This window comes from Bombus vancouverensis, chromosome 1 (genome assembly GCF_051014615.1).
Source record: "Bombus vancouverensis nearcticus chromosome 1, iyBomVanc1_principal, whole genome shotgun sequence".
NCBI lineage: Eukaryota > Metazoa > Arthropoda > Insecta > Hymenoptera > Apidae > Bombus > Bombus vancouverensis.
The window spans coordinates 22,370,313-22,393,015 of NC_134911.1; the positions used below are offsets into that span (position 1 = coordinate 22,370,313).

At 34.1% G+C, this 22,703-nt stretch overlaps 3 protein-coding genes across 11 annotated transcripts in view; 2 read left to right on the forward strand and 1 right to left on the reverse strand.

Annotated features, from left to right (window-relative positions):
• RhoGAP15B (RhoGAP_ARAP and RA_ARAPs domain-containing protein RhoGAP15B) overlaps positions 1 to 13,075 on the forward strand; it is a 17,760-nt gene extending 4,685 nt beyond the window's left edge. For all 6 annotated transcript variants that reach the window (XM_076622776.1, XM_076622741.1, XM_033339375.2 and 3 more), the window contains 12 exons: positions 386 to 1,169; positions 2,278 to 3,094; positions 4,820 to 5,306; positions 6,527 to 6,716; positions 7,217 to 7,349; positions 8,008 to 8,247; positions 8,677 to 8,889; positions 10,785 to 11,206; positions 11,602 to 11,841; positions 12,076 to 12,278; positions 12,362 to 12,403; positions 12,527 to 13,075. In XM_076622776.1, the coding sequence (XP_076478891.1) occupies positions 471 to 1,169; positions 2,278 to 3,094; positions 4,820 to 5,306; positions 6,527 to 6,716; positions 7,217 to 7,349; positions 8,008 to 8,247; positions 8,677 to 8,889; positions 10,785 to 11,206; positions 11,602 to 11,841; positions 12,076 to 12,278; positions 12,362 to 12,403; positions 12,527 to 12,665 (3,825 nt within the window). In that variant the 5' untranslated portion in view covers positions 386 to 470 and the 3' untranslated portion in view covers positions 12,666 to 13,075. The remainder of the gene's footprint in view (positions 1 to 385; positions 1,170 to 2,277; positions 3,095 to 4,819; positions 5,307 to 6,526; positions 6,717 to 7,216; positions 7,350 to 8,007; positions 8,248 to 8,676; positions 8,890 to 10,784; positions 11,207 to 11,601; positions 11,842 to 12,075; positions 12,279 to 12,361; positions 12,404 to 12,526) is intronic.
• A 172-nt stretch (positions 13,076 to 13,247) lies between these two features.
• On the forward strand, positions 13,248 to 15,494 carry LOC117159493 (pyrimidodiazepine synthase). 3 transcript variants are annotated; one of them, XM_076622869.1, is made up of 7 exons: positions 13,248 to 13,343; positions 13,423 to 13,614; positions 14,034 to 14,191; positions 14,280 to 14,444; positions 14,570 to 14,702; positions 14,778 to 14,893; positions 14,966 to 15,494. In XM_076622869.1, the coding sequence occupies exons 2-7, from the start codon at positions 13,590 to 13,592 to the stop codon at positions 15,086 to 15,088; spliced, it is 720 nt and encodes a 239-aa protein (XP_076478984.1). In that variant the 5' UTR covers positions 13,248 to 13,343; positions 13,423 to 13,589; the 3' UTR covers positions 15,089 to 15,494. The 3 variants fall into 3 exon arrangements, with proteins under 3 accessions (XP_076478984.1, XP_076478985.1, XP_033195275.1); XM_076622870.1 differs by having other exon boundaries at positions 13,249 to 13,343; positions 13,426 to 13,614; XM_033339384.2 differs by having other exon boundaries at positions 13,306 to 13,614.
• A 213-nt stretch (positions 15,495 to 15,707) lies between these two features.
• Positions 15,708 to 22,676, reverse strand: MED23 (mediator complex subunit 23). Of its 2 annotated transcripts, none has more exons than XM_033339374.2 (12): positions 22,338 to 22,676; positions 20,892 to 20,958; positions 20,306 to 20,550; positions 20,108 to 20,240; positions 19,854 to 20,036; positions 19,491 to 19,775; positions 17,273 to 19,415; positions 16,950 to 17,189; positions 16,706 to 16,865; positions 16,353 to 16,640; positions 16,073 to 16,279; positions 15,708 to 15,974 (listed from the first exon to the last, which is right to left on the reverse strand). In XM_033339374.2, exons 2-12 carry the CDS (start codon positions 20,934 to 20,936, stop codon positions 15,836 to 15,838), a joined length of 4,068 nt encoding a protein of 1,355 aa, XP_033195265.1. In that variant the 5' UTR covers positions 20,937 to 20,958; positions 22,338 to 22,676; the 3' UTR covers positions 15,708 to 15,835. The 2 variants fall into 2 exon arrangements, with proteins under 2 accessions (XP_033195265.1, XP_076478971.1); XM_076622856.1 differs by having other exon boundaries at positions 20,892 to 22,185; positions 22,259 to 22,676.
• Positions 22,677 to 22,703: the final 27 nt, after the last annotated feature.

The following is a 22,703-nucleotide window of genomic DNA, read 5'->3' on the forward strand; positions in this document are numbered from 1 at the left end:
AATTATATTTCTCGTAACAATTACTTTTTCGAAGAAATATCGAGTTCTTTATCTTTTAAATCAAAACGAACAAGTTATATTCATTTCTTTAAACGAAACCCATCTTATCGAATATAATTATCCTCAAAATTATTACACATAATCGCTTGACCTGAATCGTACAAAAATCATTAATATCATCTCGTATTCGGTCGGATATGCTGCATCGTAGAAACTGATAAAATTCAATTATTCTAAGAGATACTTTATCCGCGAAGTTCACGAAAATTCCAAAATTTGAATGACAAATTATTTAACCAGCTCGCACTTCACAATAACAATAGCATCCGAAACGTATCAATTTCAAAGTGTACACGCATGAAAGATATGAAAATACTGTTATAAGGGGACCGAAGCATGTAGCGCAGCTTCTACGTTCCTGGATCCTTCGGTTAAAAACGAGCGGCGAGACAGAAAGATATCCATACGAGATGGAGGAGAAACCGATACCGAAACCTAGATCGGTGATGACCGAACGACCGGTACCAGCACCGAGGAGGAAGCTGCCACCTTCGATGCCAACAGCTCGATTCAGCAGTCACAGCGATTCCAGTCAATCGGAGAAAAGCGACGACTCGAAATCCACGTCGGAATCGAGGAGTACGAACAATGAATTTTTTCGAAATCTGACCAGTAGTTCCCGACAACTGAAAGACGAGATTTCGGAGAAGATGACGATGAAGGGCCGTGCGGTAATTTCCAGCACGAGGAACGCTAGTATTAGATTGGAGAAGTCGGTGAAGAATCTTTTAACGAGACGGTTAACTTCGTTGAATCAGGACGATCTTTTAAGGGATAACACCGGTGGTAATAAGAAGTTCAAAGATCCTGTAGAGGATGAGAGATGCGTCTCGATGCCGGCTGATGATATTTTCAGCAGCATCTCGTTCTACAGTCCCTTGAACAGTAATCTGAGAAGCGTCAGAAATGAGGAGGATCTTTCCGGGACGCGTCACAGTCCACCACCTCCTGCATATCCTCCTCCACATCCTGACGAGTCTATCTACGACGAACTGCAGTCCGTCACGTCAGGCAGCAGTCGATACGACACGATCAGCTCGACCATCTCTGACAAAGTCGACAGGGACTTCCCCGAATCGTTTGATCTACTTAGTTTCGTGCTCAATCAGGTAAACGTACCGTTTAAAAACGTATTTCAATTGTTTTAACCCTTTAATTTCCGTACAACTTGTTATTTGCTCTACGACATAAGCAAATTAATAATTTATGGGCTCTAATTCATTTTAACGACTACGTTATCTATTTCAGATAGTGCTGATTCATAATAGTGTGTGCTAGATCCATGATTCTGTTTACTATTCCATCGTCTTCGACTATGCATTTAAATATCGAAACATTTATGATCTATCATTTTTTATTTCTAATAAAAATCGTTCAGTCGCTGGAAGTAAAATTCAGGAAAATTTCTCGCATCGAGTCATAGCCCCAGCTACGGGAATTGAAGGGTTAGAAGCTTGATTTGTATTGTTTTTATAACTGCATCCAAGAATAATGCTTTTGCTAATCTTCCTTTGTTTCCTTTTTTTCTCTTACTGCACATTGTGAACACCTAGAGGGAACATATTCGCGTTGTAACAAGATTTCGGAGCAATATGCGCGCGAAAAGAACAGACGATCAAACAAGCGAATGAAAGAGGGACATAGGATAAAAGTGGATTTTGTTTCTCGATTTTTTTTTTTTTATAAATAAAAGAGCGAGTCTGAGTTGTCGCGATACATTCGAAAAGTTTTTTCTCACATTACTGAAGGGAATAACACTTTTGATCCGAGGTCGTTAACTTTCTTCCCTCCACTATCAATAAAATTGTTAGCGCGTGGCCGTCAGTCTGTCACTTAGTTAGCGCCCGTTCAATATTTAAAATTACTTCGGCTAATTCAAACGTTTGATTTCTATCAAGCAAATGTAACTTTCCATCTATTGTTTTTGTCGTAGCATTTTCTATGTTATAGTTTACTGAATCAGTCAAATATCGATACAAATATCTGAATATTACTTTATCTCTTTATCCCATTGTCCTTATCAAAGAATAAGAATAATAAGACAACAGAAGACTGACAACAGAACGATATCATAGGATCAGATTGCGGATTTTTATGCGTTCATAGGAAATTTACATAAAAGTCCAGGATCTTGCATGTAATTAAGAAAACGCCGAAACAATTACGTTAAGGTGCAAAGAAAAATATAATTAAAAATTTCCCATGGTTTATTAACAGGCCAGTGATTCCGATCAGAGCTTGAACCTTTCCGACGTAAACGTGACACTACCGTTAGACAAATCGGATAACGCGAAGAGATTATCCAGATCCGATTCCTGGACGTTCTACGACACCGCGCCAGTTGGGAAATCCGAGGGGCTCGACGAACTGGACAGGATATCCAGCGCAGAGGAGGACATCCTGGACAAAGAAGTGCCTCTGCTCGATCGAACGTCCGACGCGTCGAATGGAAGCCAAGCATCCATTCAAAATTCTCTGTATGAAAATCTGTCGCCGCAAAAGGCACAAGAAGAGAAAGAAACAACGTCGAACAGTCCAGAAAATAGACAACAGAGTAGTAAATCTTTGTTGTTCGAGTTTGACCCGTTCGCGAGAACTTCCGATGAAAACGTGTATAGCAACTTTGAAAATAACGATTTAATGTTACTGGAGACTTTATTGGCCACCAACGATTCGCCGAGCAGTTCTGGCAGTATTCTGGACTTTCAGGAAGCAGTCGATAACGAGGAGGAACAAGATGACGTGGAAGAAGAGGATGCCGAGCAAATCTCGTCAGTGCCACCAGAACCACCGAAAAGATTCGACTCCTTGCCGAAAAACGAGTACGACGAGGTCGCAGAGATCCTTCCAGAACCGGATAAAAGCGCTACGGGGAAAAATCCGGCTCTATTGCCGAAATTAGCGCACCTAGTGACTCGGAAGCAACCCGCTGTTCCCCCTAGGAAATCGACAGCGAAGAATCGCTCGAGCGAGGCATCCTCTCCTAATTCTGTGACAGCTAAATCCGTGGCTGCTACGACTAGCGATAGTTCAGGTACTTACTTAGTTATATCGTAGCTTTAAGTAGATCATTGAATTAAGATTTGTTATAAATCGTAAAAGGAATGTACGCGGTGTAGGTAAAAGGCAGGAAAGGTAGGATTTTATCTAAAGAATTGGGAGTAAATTTGAAAATTTTAGGAAGAAGATTACACCGGTATTGAAGAAAAAGGAACAATGTAATTTCAATCAGTTTGGTAATGATGACAATAATTGAGACGACTTTTCACTTTCCATGTGTATGAGAGAAAGTAAATACGTAGGCGGAGAGAACTGTCAATGTTAAACGCGTAAATGTATATTACCGTTAAAAATGTATAATTGCTATTTTACACTTGTCAATTCTTCTACGAAGAACTGATGATTCAACTCAGTTTCGCATGTGGGTACTGCGTGGTATTAAATTTCAAGATAGCGATAAATTGCAATATCCCAATATGCTTTATTACGCTTAAACAATTATATAATCCTACTACTCGGCTACGTTTTAACGCCTTGGCTGATCGATTATTATAATAATTATCCGCCTAGAACTTCGTGCATCCTATTTTTAGACTGCAATTGAGCTTCCAGTGATGTATAGAAGTACAGAAAGACTATATCGTCAATTGAGAATAACTTAAATTAGTGTTAACAGTTTAACCCTTCTAACTCGACGGCACTCGAAGCATTTTGTCCTACACCGCTGTAAAACTCAAAATTATGATAATTTTTTATATAAATAGCCTACGCCTTAAAAGCAATCATAATTTTAAGATCTGATTTCTAATATTTAATACGAAATACTAATGACTCGACTATGAGCTATTCTATGGCTATTCTATGGTATTGTAAAATACACCGATATATACAGTATATATAAGTATATCGGGTCAGAAGGATAAAATTGTATGGTAATGAGCATCTCGTTAATTTTGTTCACTTCCGTGTCTTTATTCCTAGTGTTTAAAAAAAGGTGTAGGCAAGTGCTTGTTTAATTTCGTATGAAGCATATGGTAAAGAAAACGTTTTACCTTTAAGCTCATACTTGTCCAAAATTTCTCAAGTTGTTGACTATCTTTTTATAATAATATAAAATAGTATTCGTATCCTCGCAATTATTGAATTTGATGATTTGTTTAAACTGCCATTTATAGTATGATAGACGATTAGTTTTTAATAAACGACATACCAATGAAGAATTTAATTATTACACTACGTATTCCTATCGTTAAACATTGCAATCTGTATATCGTTAGAGAATATCATTTGAACTCAATAATTACGAGTATGAATACTTCTGTGACACACCGTATCTTATTAATAGACTGCGAACGTTTATGCAATTTCATACTTCTGTGGCGACAGTTAAAGGAATAAAAGCTAAATAGAGATTTGTTTCACTTATTCAAGAATATTTCGAAATTTTATACATTTTTGTATATCAATATATCGTATTTTGTATATTGCGTAAATACTTGTAGTTTTAAATGTCTTTAAATGCGATAAATGCATAAACATCTACAGTCTACGTAGTCTATATTATACGTGAAACACAATAACTTATTATACATAAGTAAAATTTACCATTTAGTATTAATTAATATTTAGTATTAATATCCATTTAGAAAATAACGAAACAATTCGTTAAATCTGTGACTCGGAAATTAACACTTTTATAGTAAATATATTTTATATATCTCAATGAAGAATAATTATATACGTACTTTACATGCACCAGTCACGAGTACGACGAGCAGCACGACAACGACGACGACGACGACGACGACGACGACGGCCGCTGACGAATCTTCGTGTCCTTCGGGCGGTAAGGCCACGGAGGAGCACAGACGCGTGGGCGTGATCCAAAAATTGAAAAAATTGCGGCATGAGTCCACGGGGCACGGGATCAGACCGAACGTGATGAGTTTCGTGAAGAGCGGCAGTAAATTGCTGTCCAGAAGTCGTGACCACAGTGGCGTTGTGCCAAGCACGAAATCGACGAAATTGGAGAGACCAAGGGTGAACGATCTGCTAAATGTGACGACGCACCGTGGAATCGTTTACAGGACCGGTGTAGGAATAGAAAGAGCGAAGGACCTGGTGCAAAGGGCAGCGATCTTAGCCGACCAGAAGCTCTCTTTCTACACAGATAAGGGCATGTCTACTCTGAAGGAGATCGTTCACCTCGACACAGTGTACAGCATTCATCTTCTCCAGGACTTTAAGTGAGTCCGCTTTTTCGTTGCATAAAAGAATGCTTCTCCGAATAATAACACATTATGAAAGAGAAGAATTCGCCAGACGAAGATACATGAAGTAGCGTCATTAAACTCTGAAGAAAAAAGATACGAATACGTGTGTATATTTGATGAGAAAATTTGATTGATTTAAGTATGTTTATTATTAGACTGCGGATTCTTATGCATTTCTGAGAAGTTCCAAGATACAGAAAATTTGTTCGTTTAAAGAATACGTGTATATGAATTTTTTAACGAAAGATATAATATTTATAAGGAAATGGGATAAGTAAGTTACTCCCTAACTTTTTGTATTGGATAGATTTCATACTTTTTTTTTTTTTTTACGTGGAGGAAATCTTCATAGACACCTTGCCCACCCTGTGGAGGCGGCAGAAGGTAGTGCCGGATTCTTACCGGCTAAAACCTCCACGGACGGGACGGTAGACCAGTGCGAGTGATCGTCGAGCTCCTGGGTGCTTAACACCAAGCACTCCCAGAAAGTACACCCACAACACACGCAAGGGAGGGGCTGGCCGCTTGCCTGTTGTATATCACCACTTCTAAGAGAAATTTTGCATTTTCCTTTTGCAAATAATACCAGTTCTATGCCGAGGATTCAAGAACTCGCGACGCGTCGTCTTCAATTCTGGGCTTTAACGAGCGTAGCTGGCTACCCCGCCGGACAGATTTCATGCTAAAGTAGAATTATTCGTTATAATATTCAGGAGGTCTCCGCTTATGTTTTTCGTTTCTTTATTTGTGTTAGCAGAAACGTGAATCCGCAGAAATATCCGCAGGCCATTTGTTATGTAGAAGTTGCAATCGCGATCTTATATCTGTATGATGCATAATATTTAAACTGCGGACTTTTATGCAAATTCGTATTACTGGAAATGTATTTAAAAAGATAGAGCATCGGTAGAAAATTGTTTCGCCTATCATATATTATAGAAAATGCTACACTTTGCGTATTTCATGTGTTTTTTCATATTATGTGTACTCTGTGGAATCTTGCACTTTCAAATTTTCTATAAATGCATAAGAACCCGTAGTAAAATACGTAATGAAAATATCTGTACTTGAGGAAAAGTTGAAGGAAAGTCTCAGCGAAAAAGGAAAATATGAGAAAGAAGTACAAATTTACATATAGCAAGGTTAAACAGCGAACCGACCGAGGAATAACAAAGGCAATTTAAAATGTTCAGGATAGTTGATGGAGAGACTGTACATTGCATAGCAATTAGCGTTGAGGGAAGACCGAGCGTTCACGTGTTCTACGCGAAGGGTACGACGGAACGAAGGATTTGGGCTCAAAGAATACTAGAGGCTATTACTACGGTTTTTCCCACGAAGTACACGGCTGAATTGACGAGAGTAGGATGGGCCTATTTGAAGGTATAAAAAGTGGAAAATGTAGATCAACCAACTTTGAATTCAGGAGATTTTATTTAATTTATAAACTTGTTAGTACATAGAGATGAAGATGATTTAGTTAGTAGATGAGATTGAAGAAGATTTGTAAGACTTAATTTCTAATGCATTTTTTAAATTTATAATTCTCGAATATTTATAATAAACGTTAAAAGAGCAGCATGATATTTAATGTCGGATATCTTAGAGAGTTTATTTCATCTTTCTTTTTTATGTATACGGAGAAGGTAATATATTTGTACAAGTATTTTCGTTCATCTTGCATTGATTATGATTGTCTTTGGAGAAAACCGATTTCTAATGATCGAACATCCATTTGTGAAATAATAATGACTGTCTCGTAGTCAGTAATAATAAATATTACTGTAATAATTTTATTTTAGAATCAAATGTTTATATTACTTTTGTTATGTTATCATCAAGTGAATTACATATTAAAAAACATTAGTTGATATATATTCTAGGAAGGCGTAACAGGCACGTGGTTTCCAGCTTGGGTTCTCCTGTATCAACGAACGTTAATTTACACGAAATCTCTGGATCCTACCACGGCCATAACTTTTGGAGAACTCGACCTTCGGAAGGCACGATGTATCGGTAAGTTTCTCTTTCTATCAAAATTATTTAATTATTTAATATATACAAATTTATATATTTAAACACTTTCAGACATTTATATATTTTTAAATAAAATATCAAGTTCTAATTTTGAGAAATACTTCATCAACAACAATTCCAATTTACTGTATTAATATAGTGACAAGTCATCTCGCCATGACTTCATGACAAATAAAAGAATCGATTTACCTTGCAAGCTAGAAAAAAGGAAACAATAAAGCGTAATCTAGAATTAGAAATTCGTCCTACGCTAGCTTTACAATTTGCCTCACATTTACACGGTTATTTCTGGAATTAAATCTTAAAGGAATAATAAATGAAATTATCGATGACCGACTTGCCCATACGATTCTCTGAGAGAAAACAATTTTTATTTGCTACGGAGCTCGTCGTAATAAATGTACGACCCAGTAATGCAATGAAACAGTTATAAAAACACAGCTATTACAACGAACCTTATCTGTTGGAATGCATACACAATTTTCTACTGCCTATTTTTATATGTTTGTCTCGTAATGGCCAGAGTACAGCCACGCATTTCTAAGTGCTTATCAGAACATTTTGGGATAAGCTAAATTGTTTACTTATGAATCACGGTCAAAAAAGTAGTATAGATGATTTCCACGCTCTGTTACAGTTTTACGGGAACAGGAAGGACCTAATGCAAGTGCAGGATCAGTTCCGGTGGTGGTCGTCGATGCAGGTGGTAGCGGCGCACTACATATGGCTACACCAGGAACTCACGAAGGATCCGCATGGAGACACGCACTTTATCAAGCTGCCACTACCTGTGGCCCCGCTTTAGAGCAGCAACAACTCACGCAAGATAACGTGCCTGTGATTCTCGACAAATGCATTAATTTCATTTATGCTCATGGTAAGCATATGTGCAATGCAGTAGCATATGCAACAAGTAAAAGAAGATTATCATTCCGGTTTTTAATAGCATTTCAACTTTGCTCGTGATTGCCTCCAAGTAATATACTAGTATATTACTTATTAATGTTATTATTATTATCACTTATAACTTGTATCAATTGCTCATGCATGTAAAATAATTCTAATGATAAAGTATATGTTAAATTCATATATCTTCCAAGCTCTGTATATATGAATAAGTATATACATATATCTTGTATAGCATTATATTATAAATTTTATTTTATATGATATATATGAAATTTGGAAAAAATCTGAATTTATCTTAATTTATTTTCATCTTCCAGGTTTCATACATATGTATAATATATATATATATAATAGATGCAGTGTTAAATTAACTGAAAAATATTGAATAATGTTAAAGGTATCATGTCGAAGGGCATTTATCGACAAAACGGATCCAATAGTGCAGTGGTCAAATTATTAAAAGCCTTTCGTCGCGACGCATGGGCGACGCAAATTACGAGGAGCGCGTATACAGAACACGATGTCGCCACAGTTCTCAGAAGGTTTCTCCGTGATCTACCGAATCCATTGTTTCCACCTAACATTCACGATCGACTTTGTCTTACCGCAGGTAAGAACCACTTATTGTCCTTGACTTTTTGTGTTCGAACTCGCTCTCTTAACCGGACGTTTTGACAATGAAACAGCATTAAATCGAGAAACTTGAATACGTTGAAATTATATTACATAAAAGATTAAAAAATTAATAACACATAAATAAAAAATGTTATTTCATCATGTATACTTTAAAGTATCAATTTTGTTTTTCTAATTGCAGCATGAATGCAATAAATTATTATGGATAGAGAAATTGAATCATACGGATACGTATTTATATATAAACTAAGGATTATGTACATCAGGTGGCCAGGGATCGCTAACGGGGAACACTTGCTATTTTATAACTACAACTATTTTATTCGGCACAATGATACATATGCTGACTAAGAGTTCGCACGCCAGACTTTCTCGATTGTCGGAGGATCCCTTTTTGTATGTTAAACGTGCGTGACATACGTAATAACATCGTTCTAAGATAGAAGAAACTAGCATCTTCTTACAGCTCAGACAAGCGATTTCCAAACGTGTACGGTTTTGAATATCACTATGCAGTTAACAGTTGTCACAGCTGTCTTCGAGCGAAGCGATGACCGTTACAAATGATACGTAGTTAACCGTCAAGTGATAATGTTTCACAATAAGCAAATAACATTTTGTAACGGCTGTTCTAATTTCTGTGCATTTCTCGCGTTGCGCTGTAAGCAGAAACTTACACTGACCCGGAATTCCGAGCCTTTCGCAAAACAAATTTCTTTGTTGCGATTAAAGATTCGAAGAATATTTAAAACTATATGTTATTTTTTATTTAAAAGAACATGTTTATTTAAATAAGAAGGGAAACGAAACATCTTGTAAAACAGAACATGTAGATAAATCGCCCCTTGTAGTCGTTTGCATATATCTAACTATAAGAAAAATGTCAAGTTGATTCGTGTTCGCACCCACGCGTACTTTCTCACGTGTTAGCTGGTTTTAACAGGAGCCATAATATTGAATTTCCGGTCCCATTATACACAGATTTAATCGCTCTGTGGTGTCGTTTAATATATCTACGTATCTTCACGAATTTTTATTAATGACAAAAAATAAAAAAGGAATGTATCTTTTTATCTTGAGTAGATCAATAATTATTTACTTCTTATCTATTAAAATTTTTAGAACGTTTCAAGAATGGCAAATTAGAATCGTACTTGAAGACGCGCAAGAAGTATAGTTAATTAATTGTTTATTAAGAAAATCTTTGTCACATAAAACAAAGTTATCATTGTTGCGTTTTTTTTTTGGTTCAACGTTCTCTTTGAAATAGTTTTAATAGCAACGATAATTGACGGTTCCTGTTTGTCTCCCATGTGTCACGCGTTGAAAGGGGAGTTATGTATTTTAATAGAGCGATGGAACGAACGTTGAACTCAAATACACAAATTTCTGTACGCGTCTGCAACTTGTTTTTAGTCTGGTGCGCAGCGAAACGTCGCGTGAGAATCGCGCGGAGGTCGCCGATGAATCATGGCTTTTCATAACGGGCCTTCAAGCTCCTTAGTGAAAGTAAACACATGTGCTGCTCTGATAAAAATTGCGTACAATCTTTGTTAGTCACTATTAAAGATAACGTGCACTAAAATAGTATCTTGTGTTCGATGTGATTGGGATAATAATCATCGATAAGAATTTATTTCAAAATATGTCCATTTTGATTAAGTCGCCAGCAATCAATTGCTTAATTATGTTGGAACCTATCCATGTTCAAATACATTACAATTCACAACTGTAATGTTTCGTAGGACTTTATAGCAATAACTAAATCTTAGTTAAAGTAAGACTGAAATTAAAAGATCGTAATGCTCCATCGTTACAATTGTATATACAAATACAATTTTAAAAACGTAATTTTAAAAACTGTTTCAGAGACCGTCAACGATAACGAACAAGTTTCAGCGTATAGGAAATTATTGTCCACGTTGACTCCAGTACCGGCGGCGACGCTCAGAAGAATTCTTGCTCACCTTTACTGTTTGAGTCAGCAGAGTTCCAAGAACCTGATGACCGGCGAGAATCTTTCCGCAATCTGGGGACCGACGTTAATGCACGCTGACGAAAGCAGCGCGGAAGAATGGAACAGATCCGAGACTAGGGTGATCGGTGACCTGATCAAACTCTATCCAAAGTTATATCAGTTAACAGCTGCGGATATGGCGAAAGAGGCAAAAATTCTGGAAATTCTCGAGAAACATCACGGTTCGAATAATGGTTTACGCGGTGCACCATCGGGTGATCTGAAAATTTGGATATATATTTTCTCAAGGGACGGGGAATGCATCAATGTGACCGTGAGAATTTCTTTTTTTTATATCTAATTTTTCCTTGTGGTTTCATACAGGATATTTCAAATATGGGTGTTCGGATTTTAGGTTCTCTTCTGTTCAATTTAATGATAAAAAAGGAATTTTGAAATATTATATTTTTTGTTTAGAGGATTTAAATATGCTATGATTGTGAAGTAGCCTGTGTGATCTCTATACTCTGTTTTTGAGAAGTATATCCTGTTTTTGTGAAATGTAAAAGAGAAATATAGTTTTCGTCTTCAAAATGAACTAAATATACCATTTTTCTAATATAACAATTCCGACATATAACAAAAATACAACAGTAGCTGAACTTGTACACATATTTAATTTATTCTGAATGTTTATTCAAAAAACGTAACGTATTTTTATTTCTATAGATTGGACCACAAAAGACTGCGTTCGACGTGTGTCAAGAACTGGCGGAAAAGACTAACTTGTCAGCTCATGAATTGTGTCTGGAGGAATATACATTGTCTGGTGCACTGGAAAGACCACTGCATCATAAAGAGCGTGTCCTCGAGGCAGTGGCAAGGTGGGGATACTGGGACCCCGAGGACAGAAAGGACAATGTCCTCATACTTAAGAAGGATCGGCTATACAAGGATATAGCACCACTGGTAAATATAATATTATAGGTAGTTACAATACCACATAATGGTTATAGAGTTACACGAGAATAAACTGCTTTGAACTGGACAATTCATTTTAATTATATCGTGGATTTTAACTTTCTTAAATTCACTGTTATGCTGTTATGCCAAATTTATTTATTTGGATATATTATATTTTTGTTATGTTCAAAACAATAGCAAAAACTAATTCGTTCATCTTACAATATCTTTTATTTTTAGATGAAACCACCGATGACAACGTCTGGTGAACTTAAATTTGCTGACACAAAATCGAAAAATTTTAAGAACTACCTCTTCGAATTTAGTCAAGCGAAACTTTATTGTTACAAAGACAGAGTATGCGCGAATGTATTATACGAGTGGAAAGTAGAAGACATCATTTGGTATTTAGGTCACGAGCCAAAGCGAAATCCACAAACGGGGTAAATGCATTTCCCTTTTTCGATGCATAACAAACATCTTTTTTACGGAATTATTAGACGTATGTATATATTTCTTATTGCAGATGGTCTATAACATTCATAGCTAAGAATAAAAAGCCAACAAGGTAATGATTAAATTAAAAGTCATTTCCATGAATCAAAAAATTAAAAAAAAATATAGTCATGAAATTTCCTTCATATAGTGGAGAATATAATATCATAGACAGCTTTCAAAAATTTTATTTTAGGTGTAAAGAAACTCCGTACTTTGGAAATACTTTAGCAGGATCGTTAAAAGAGGAACAGCATAAATGGGTAGCAGCTATGGTCTTTGGAGAATATCAGCTAAATGTTCGACCTCCCTCAGTCAATCTTATGGATCCGTAAACAATTAACTTATTTTGTTAAGCTACGCTACTTAGTGCCTTCGAAAAGCAATTATTGTTGTATCATATATAAGTTCTTTCGTCATGAATTCAGTGCCTGTGCTTGCCTTAATGCAAAAGACAATCTTCAATATTTTCAGATGATGATCTACGTATCTATATCGTGATAAATAAATGAATATAGTACTGAAAAAATATGTTACAGCATTCCGAAGGTATAAATATTCCGATCGGTGTTCATTAAATTAAAATAATTTAAAATATATTGTACATTTACACGGGACTTTATAAAACACTTTTGTACGTAATTGTATTTTATGCAAATATTGTCAATCATGTAATATAACAAATTGATTATACATGTAATTTTGTCATTTTTATTTTTAAATAAAGAAGCAAAATGAATCTCCATTTATACAGAATTGTGTTACAATAACCTAAATTATTTAGACATCCGCAAAATAAATTTTTTTTAATTAAAAATCCTGTTGAGTAAAATTTAACTCCAAGTTAAAGATAATCATTTGTAGATAGTTTGTGTTATAATTGTAGTTAATAGTATTCAAACATTCGATTCGATCAATCGACTTTTGGACATGCGCAGATCTGACCTACTTTCTTTCAAAAAGAAATATACAATGAGTGTGTAACATTGCCGTAGGTCATAGGTAACTCATAGGTAACTGTTTAGAAAAGTGAAAATTGCGGAATCACTTTCCATACTAACTTTTCGAAATATTTCTATCATTCATTCCAAGCAGAAAAATTGACGTATGCCATAAGTCTTAATAAACAACCACGTGTCTGGAATTTCTACTGAAATTAATCATCGCATGAACATTTAAGTGCGATAATCATTTCAAACATTTCGAAGTATATTAAACATTTTATTGTTAGATACAAATCTAACGAAATACGAACAATTATGAGCAGTTTACATCTTGGAGCTGGTAAGTACATACTTACATTATACATTCTGTGTATTTTTTAGACTTGTATGTCTTCTTTAGTAAAACATGAATTAAACTGTCAATAGTTATTATTATATTTTTCTCCTTTGAATTTATAAATTTATATCACAATTAAAAGTTTTATTGCATATATATTTTATAGTAATTATAAATCAATAAAGTATAAAACAGTACTTTCAATATCAATAAATATAATAGGTGCTTATAAACATTTATGTAATTATATTTTGAAAATCTTTCTTGAAGGCAGTGATTATTTGCATTCTATTATATTATTTTATAAAATGCAATTTTTATATCGTTACAAACAATTAAGACATTCTCATTTGTGGCTTTAATTGTTTGAAATTATAATTTAATTTTATTTTGTACATAATTATATGGAATATAACTTATAGATTCTCAGAAACCAGCAGAAGTGAAAGGACAAGTTCGTTTGTATGGTATGAAATTTTGTCCTTTTACACACAGAATTCGATTAATACTTTCTTATAAAAACATTCCACATGATACTGTTAATATCAATATCAGGAATAAACCAAAATGGTACTTGGAAGTACGTATATTTTTCATAATTTGTTACTTATGTAAAAATCATATTATTAACTTTGTTTAATATCCATCATATTTAATAATATTTTTAGATTCATCCAGAGGGTAAAGTTCCTGCACTTGTTGATGCTGATGGTAAAGTAATCGTTGATTCATTAGTCATAGCAAATCATTTAGATGAAAAATATCCTGAGCCTTCCTTATATAATGAAAAAACAAAAACTCGTGACTTAGAACTGTTAGATCACTATTCCAAGGTAAGAAAGTTCACCTTACAAATTTTTCCTCTTATACGCATGATGCTTTAGCAAATAATTATTTAGAATTTATAAAATGATTTTAAAAAAATAGTCATTTACTTTACCAATGATTTGCCTTTCAGCTTGTTAGTATTTTCTCAAACTGCATTCATAATAACGATAGCAGACCGCTTAAAGAAATTGTTGCTGAATTTTCATCTTTATTAGTAGAGTTTGAAGAGGAACTTAAAACTCGTGGAACTGTGTATTTTGGAGGTTTATAAATTAATTTCAGATCACAAATAGTATAAAATGGAAAAATATTGATTCTATTTTTTGTTATTTTATTAGGAGCACAACCTGGTATGTTAGATATACTTATGTGGCCATGGGTTGAACGACGAAAATCTCTATCTCTCATTTATGGAGAACCTACAAATTTCAATGATGGAAATTTCTCTCATTTAGTAAGTTCAAACATACGTGGAAGAATAATCATGTTTTCTAAAATGTAAACTAACTTTCTAAATTTATTTTAGATGAAATGGATGCAACAGATGAAGGCACAGCCATTTGTACAAGAAAACGAATGTTCACATGAAAAATTTGCTCAGTTAGTCAAAGATTTGAAAACTGGAAATGTTGATTTCGATAAACTTTAAATCCTTCAATTATTATGGTAACGTGAAATTATATTACTTTTGCGATATTATTATGCGATAATAAGTATTTTAATTTTTATATATAACATGCACATGTATGTATATGTTGACACGTAATAATTTAGGTTTTGGAAATAATTATACTCAAGTTCATAAGGTATCATAGTAGTTATTTCATTAAATTTATCATGATTAATATCAAAATATATAGAGTAGTGTTTGTTTATAAATAGGAGCAATTACTACATAAATAAGTATGGAACTTTGAGTGTTGTAACTCATGCCTTCCACTACGACAATATACATTTATGAACCTGTTTAAAGTATCAATACTGCTTAGTCAGATGTGCTGTGAAAAACATGTGATAAACATCATAAATACACTGTTTTGACAAAGCAACTTAAATTTGTTGTCTATAATACTTTGCTGAAATACTTCTATTTTATGTTTATATGTATTATTTCACTTTATAACACGAAGATCAAGTCGTTCCTTATACAACATTTTACATATTTATATGTTTTTATACGTGAAAAATGCACTTTTGCATATATTTATACCATATAGAAATATAGAAATGAAATATAGAAAATATGGAAATACTTTGAGATTCAAATATTGGTTTCAGTATATCCTTCATACACTGTGTATGCAAGAAATATATTATTATAAAGACAATATGTACAATATTGAGATATTCAATGTTATCATGTATTCACTTCTGCATTACTAGTACTAGGGACGTCTCAGGAAGACTGAATTTCGTCTATATTTATGTGAGCAATAAATCGTAGTCTCATTTGTAAAGCAGGTCTTAGTCTTCGTATAATACATTCCACTTCGTTCTTCATCATATCCCCGACGAACATGTACTTTATATGATATCTATTGTAGTTAATATTAAGGTTAATATATTTAGAATAAAAATAATAGAAATATTTTACCAGATAATTATATCAAAATAAGTTGATAAAAAAGGATACAGTAAATCACAAACTGGGTCCATGTATTTTAGATGAGTTTGAACTCGATCGACTTGTTCAAGCATTTCATATAGACGAACTGTTAATTCTACAACACAATTCGGCCTTTCAGCATTAAATCTTGCTAAAGTAGGTCCAATTAAATGACACGCATATATAAATTGTTCTTCGCTATTTATAACTGGTTGAAGTTTCTCTTTAATAAATCTAAATAAAATTGGATTTTAGCACGTTATATTATAATTACTAAAAATATATAGTATTCAAAATTTAAACTTACTGAGGCATAGTAGTTATTTGTCCAACACCGGCATGATGCCACACAGAATGTGCCAATGCCAGCATATAACTGAATTTATTTTCTAATAAACTATTATGTGTGCTATTAAAATTAAATATTTGAAATGGAGTTAAATTACTGTAATTCCAATTAGCTAGACCTGGGCTGCTAATAGTTGCTACTAATCGGTCATGAAGGGCTGACCAATAACACTCTGGTAAAGCAGCCAATAGCAAACCCACACAATTTATCCATAAATGAATTTCATCTGACGGTATCACTGTGTACCTAATAAACTCGAAATTAAAAGGTTGAAGAACCTAAGTATATAGTAATATCTCATTGCATCTTACCCTTTTGCAACTACATCTAATAATGAATTGGCAACTATATTTGGAGCAACAGGGACAGCCATAAGTTCAACGCATGTAACATACAATGCATGTGCAGCAGGATTGGGAAATTCATTAAATCTCCAATCAGTAGCAGGAAAATGAGCTGTACCTGACATTGCTGAAAATTTCGACAGGCGATTATAAAATACTATTTAATAAAAAAAATACTATTTAAAAAATACTATTTAATAAAATCACCTACTTTCCACAATTCTTCGTACTAAGCGGATATAGTAATCTAATTCTGGCATCCATGTGACAACATCATCAGTAGATCGAGTCATGTACATTTGATAAGCTTCTGAGAGTGCCCATCCTGGTGCCCTAATTTCTTTTAAGGAACCTAAAACAGCTGCCACTAATCGTCGTTTCAGAGGTGGTCTGTCTCTTAATTTACGTTCATAATAATGTAACGTATTATAAAGGTACGTAACAGGTCGATCTAAAAAAATGGAACAAAACGAATCAGATTAATTCAAATATAAGGATTGTATTATTATCGTTAATAGAGAAGTGTATACGAACCATGGAATTTATATAAACATCCTAAATGTTCTAGCAATGTTTCTAAACTTTTTGACACAGCTGGTATTTCCAAATACCTATGTACAACGATATCGAAAACAGGCAAAAATCGTAAGCATACATTCCCAAAATAAACAGGCAAACTTTGATATTGACTAGGTCCTCCGCTAGTTTGTTCCATAATACCTTCTGGAGCAAATTTCTCTGGGAATTTTCTATGAAACGCAAGATGTTTTTCATGCCAGTTCGATTGTTTCCAATGCTCCGGAGAATTTTCTTTCACAAACTCTTGGGTTCTGTTTCTCAATTCAATAGCTTTTAATAACAATAATTGAATTATAAAAAAGCATACTTGCGCGTCACTGCCTTCGTGAGTCCTCAGTACCAGGCAAAGAATTAATCTATCAATAGTTACAATATTGTATTTCCATATCATATCGTTAACTGTATCTACACATTTATTTACATGTTGTCCACCCACGCTATTAGCAAATTCAAATACGAGATAATCACAGAATTTTCGAAGATGCGCCGACAAAGCTCGGGCTCCAATCCTTTCTAAGATTTTATACGCGATCGGACTAATTCGATCAGTTTCGAAAATAATCTTCCACAAAAGGCATAAAAATAGAGGTGGTGTACCAGGTACAGAAAAGTGTGCTATTATATCATTTTCATTACTCATAGAAGCCCAATTTCGATATTCTTCTTCCACCGCTTTCTTGATCTGTTGTTTGTTTTCTTTTGGTACGCTATTTTGCTGAAAAAATTCACTTAACACTGGAGGAAAACATTGAAGAGTGTGATTAGCCCACGAGTGTGGGGTATTCTGCATAATTGTGTTCAACAATTCCTTGCACCATGTTCCACTGTGACTATCTGATCCAGTTCCTGTAACGTGCATAGAACGTGCCAGCGTTAATACTAAAGCTCTATTCAGCTCCTCAGATTCTGCTGACACAAGAGTTTTAGGTTCTGATAAAAATCGAGATAATTGTGGTTGTACTTCAGCTGATCCCAATCCAGTAATTAAACGAAGAGCGGTGCTTTCCACACATAGATGAAGTTGTGTTTGATTAGTTTGTGGTACAGCTGCAAGGCTATGTAAATGAGACAAAAGTTGCACTCTATAATGCGGTTGTATATGATGCATCCTATAACTAAACATTTCCAAAAGAGTATATAATGTTCCCCATGCATGAGACTTGAAAACTGTTGGAAGCAACTGGCTGATGAAACCTTTGATGCCAAGACTTTCAATCTCAGTGTATACTAGTAATCTACTATAAGTTTCAACCAATGCTGGTGCCAATGCCATATTGCTTTTGGATTGTGCCGATTTGATAACGTGAGTAACGATGCTATGTATTAGGCTCATTTTAGAGTGAACAGTCAATGAATCCAAAATTGACATCGATAATGGCGTCGTTGGTCCACTTGCGAGGGCTGCGTTATTTTGTAACGTCTGCATCGGCTGCTGTTGCTGACCTTTTTGAGTACCAAGTATAGTATCTACTAAAGCTGCCATTGGTCTACCAAAATACTCTTGATTTGTAGAATACGCATTACATAGCAAAGCAATGCGGTAATCAGATCCCATACAAAGAGAAGTGTTAGGCATAACTAAATGTTGTAAAAATTCATGATGAAGTTTCAAAGTGTGTGGTATTGGTCTGTGAATATTGGAATGTTCTGACTGAGCTTTTTTTAGCAAATGTATCCATATACACGTAATAGCCATTTGATGTGTGCATAATGCTTGAGTATAATCCGGTACCGGTAACGGTTCCTTTTCTGGATATAGGAGGTCGTATAGTTTTAATACTGGTAAAAAGTTTGATAGTGGGTTTCTCTGAATACTTCCAGAAATGAATTGTAGCAAGACCCACATTAAGTGATCTCTTCCTTTCCTTAAGTCTCTTCCTGCTAATTTATCGTGTATTGCCATTACGATACTCGGGAAACAAGCGTACGAAAAGAGTACAAAGTATATAAGCTGTGATGAGAGATGTAACCATACATAATGATTTGCAACAGTTCCATCAGTTCCTTCCGCCGGTAACGTTTCATTTTCTGCACGTTCCATAGCAAGAATTACAAGTTCTACCAATTGCTCTTCCAAAGCTATACATCGTTGTTTTTGCTGTAATAGAAGCAACATAAAATTATTATATACTTATATTACCATATTACTATTATCTTATTATTATAAGCATACCTGTTTTTGTAAACCAAGCATCGAACACACCATATCCCTACTATAAGGTTGTTCTAATACATATCTCAGTAATTCAGTTTGTGGTTTGAGTAAATCCTCATCATAAGGCAAATTTCCTTTTAATGAAAATTTTAATGTTGTGGTATCAAGTACCCAAGGATTGATTAAATCAGCATATCCAGTATGTTCCACAACTGGTAACATCTTTGAATGTCCAACTATAGATACCATTTGCGCAGTATTACGAAAACTTTCAACAAAGTTTGAAAGCAATTTTGCTAATTTCTAAAAAAACAAATTATATTAGATGTTATTAAATTTAACAAAGTATGATAAGTTTTATCTTTGAATGAAGTAACATACCCAGTGTGGCCAGTTTTTACCATCAGGATAAGCCTTTTGAATTTCAGTTACAATAAAATATCCTGGTAACAAACAAGCATTTCTATCAAAAATGTATTCAATTACATTTTCCAAAGCTTTCAATTGAGGCTGAATAGAAGCATCTAATCTCGATGGAATTGTTTGTGCTTTTTCTTTGCATCCCTATAAGCATATAATAAGCATTCATTAATTTAAATTTGTATTACTTTGAAATTAATTTTGCTGACACTTACCTTCATTATTTCTCTGACACCCTTGTAATCAACTCCTCCAATAATGTGCCGAATAAGAACAAAACATTCGACCCAAAAATCTTCTAACTGATATTGAAGTTTATCACAATTTAATATACATTCACACACAAGTCTGAAATTATATATATTTTACACATAATATTTTATAAATGATACCTTATTTTCAAATTGATCTACCTTGCTGGCAAAACATTAGATGTAACTAAGTTTTCAAGTAGTGACAATAATAATTGCAATCTCTTATGATTAGTCATTGCTGCTGCCATAGATAAAAATTGTCTTACTGCATTCTCTTGCTGTTCTTTGGATAAATTTGACATAGCAGATGATAATTCTGTTTGCCATGTTGCTATTTTCTCGCTTTCACTGTTTGGGTGATGCACCAAAACACAACTAAAAGCTTCTTCTATAGCTTCCACTTTCTATAGTAGATTTACAAAGTGATAAAGATAATTATTATTGAAATAAAAATATAATTTTAGATTGCAACAAGACTGAGAGGGAAGAATATAGAAATAATATGACTATTATTTTCATTAATACCATCTTCGATAAAAAACTATTTAGAAACAAGTGTGTAAATATCTATATTAAACAGATGTTTATTTAGTCTGAAATAATTGTAATTATATAGCTGCAAAAAATTGAATCTTAACCTTAATCTGTTTTTTTAAGTTACTATAAAACAACAATAATAAATAATAAGACAGATAAACAGCATAAAATAAATGCATTAGTTAATGTACACATAATGTATACTTACTAAAATATCATTAACAATGGTAGTGATTTGAATTTCACTCGTCATCTTTTAGTTAAAAAATTTTATGCTGCAATAGAATAAAATCTATAAATCACCGTATAATAATTTATGTTTCATTTAGTTCTTTCATTATTTTTTTCAATATTCACAGTCAACGTCCAATAACATTGATTTGTAAACACAATTCATATTCTGTTTACGTTTGCATAACCTAAATTTGCATTTGAATGAAAAAGTATGATCGGTATCGGTAATGTGTACTCGTCGTATGCACTGTCTCACACGCACATAGAACTTATACTAACAGTAAGTGTATAGTATGTATAGATATAGGAGCCTGCGATTAGGAATATACAGTACGGTCGTACACAGGTCTGGAAACTCCTACGGAGGGATAAGTCTTAATGACCGGACGATGTTGGCCAATCTGTCCGCAACAAGGTAACTGGATCTATTTGCAAGGATTCGTTGCACAACGCGATCTTGTGTCTGCACCTGCAATACTTCTGTATTATGGCGGTAAACCATGCATATACGCTCGGTTGGTAAACGAGCTGCAGCGTAGCTGCGGCTACCTGGCAAAGAATCTCGCGCAAAAATAAAAGTCGGTTTGAAGCGATACTTTTTTTTAAATAGAAGCTTTACTTTAAACATCATGTAGTACGCAAGTGTTGCAACAATACACTATACTTATAGTTACAATACATATTATTATAATCATATCTATTTGATAATAATGTACTTCAATTCAATATACAAAGATCATGTATTGTGCCGAACTGTAGCCCAAATAAAAGTTAGTATTATAAAAAATTATTTTTATAGCGAAGAACGAGAATCTTCGTGGAAAATGGGTAGCATTGATTAGATAGGGCGTTAGGGATCGGGTTAGGGAATATATGAAAAATATTTTGAAGAATATTAAATAGTATAGTATCTAGTTATAAAATTTTTTAATGAATCAAAAAAAAAAAATTAAAAACAAATTTATTTTCCGCTATGATCCTCCGATAGATGCGTCTAATATATGTACGTACATACTATAAAAGCATTAAAAATACGTTTGATTTTGAAATTATGCTTTTTCATTAGAAATAATAGTATTTATTAATGAATCACATAATGAGTGTCTGTTTAAACAACCTTTTTTCTGTACCAGATGAAATAATGTACATGTATTTATTTTAAATAAATTGTGAAAAATGACGAGATGTAGTTTAGGTTACCTTATATTCTTTACCTTTATTGTACGCAGATATTGTTTTTGCCGCAGGATGGCGCTAAATGCAAAATCCTAACAAATAAATCGAGGCTCTATAGTAGCGCCATGGTTTGTAAAGCACAACTCTCGACATTAAGAGCCTTACCCCCACTACGAAAGTTCCTACACCTGTATGTACGACTGTGCATTAGACAAATTATAGCACGGAAATTCTCACGATTTACTTTGACTTCGCTGTTGTGATGTGGGCTGTGTTTCTCCAGTTTTCAGCTCACTTAACCTGACGTCCCTGACAAGTTTGCGACGGTACAAGCGAATCGTCTCATTGTATCGGCCTTGGATATTTAGAAAATCTGTCCAATATGGCAGAGGACTTACGCCTCCATTTCTGTAGATTATGCGTATTCATTCTATAGTAATCCTGCGTCCGCGATTTACCGTAGGAATTGAATATTCCTTGCCTAAAATTTGCCAGGGAATCGGGAACAATCTGGTAGAAACAACTATTTACACACAAGATATACACTTGCATACACGTTTTCGTAAAAGCAGAAGTAAAAAGGTTCATTTCGTAGATGCGGTTCTATCGA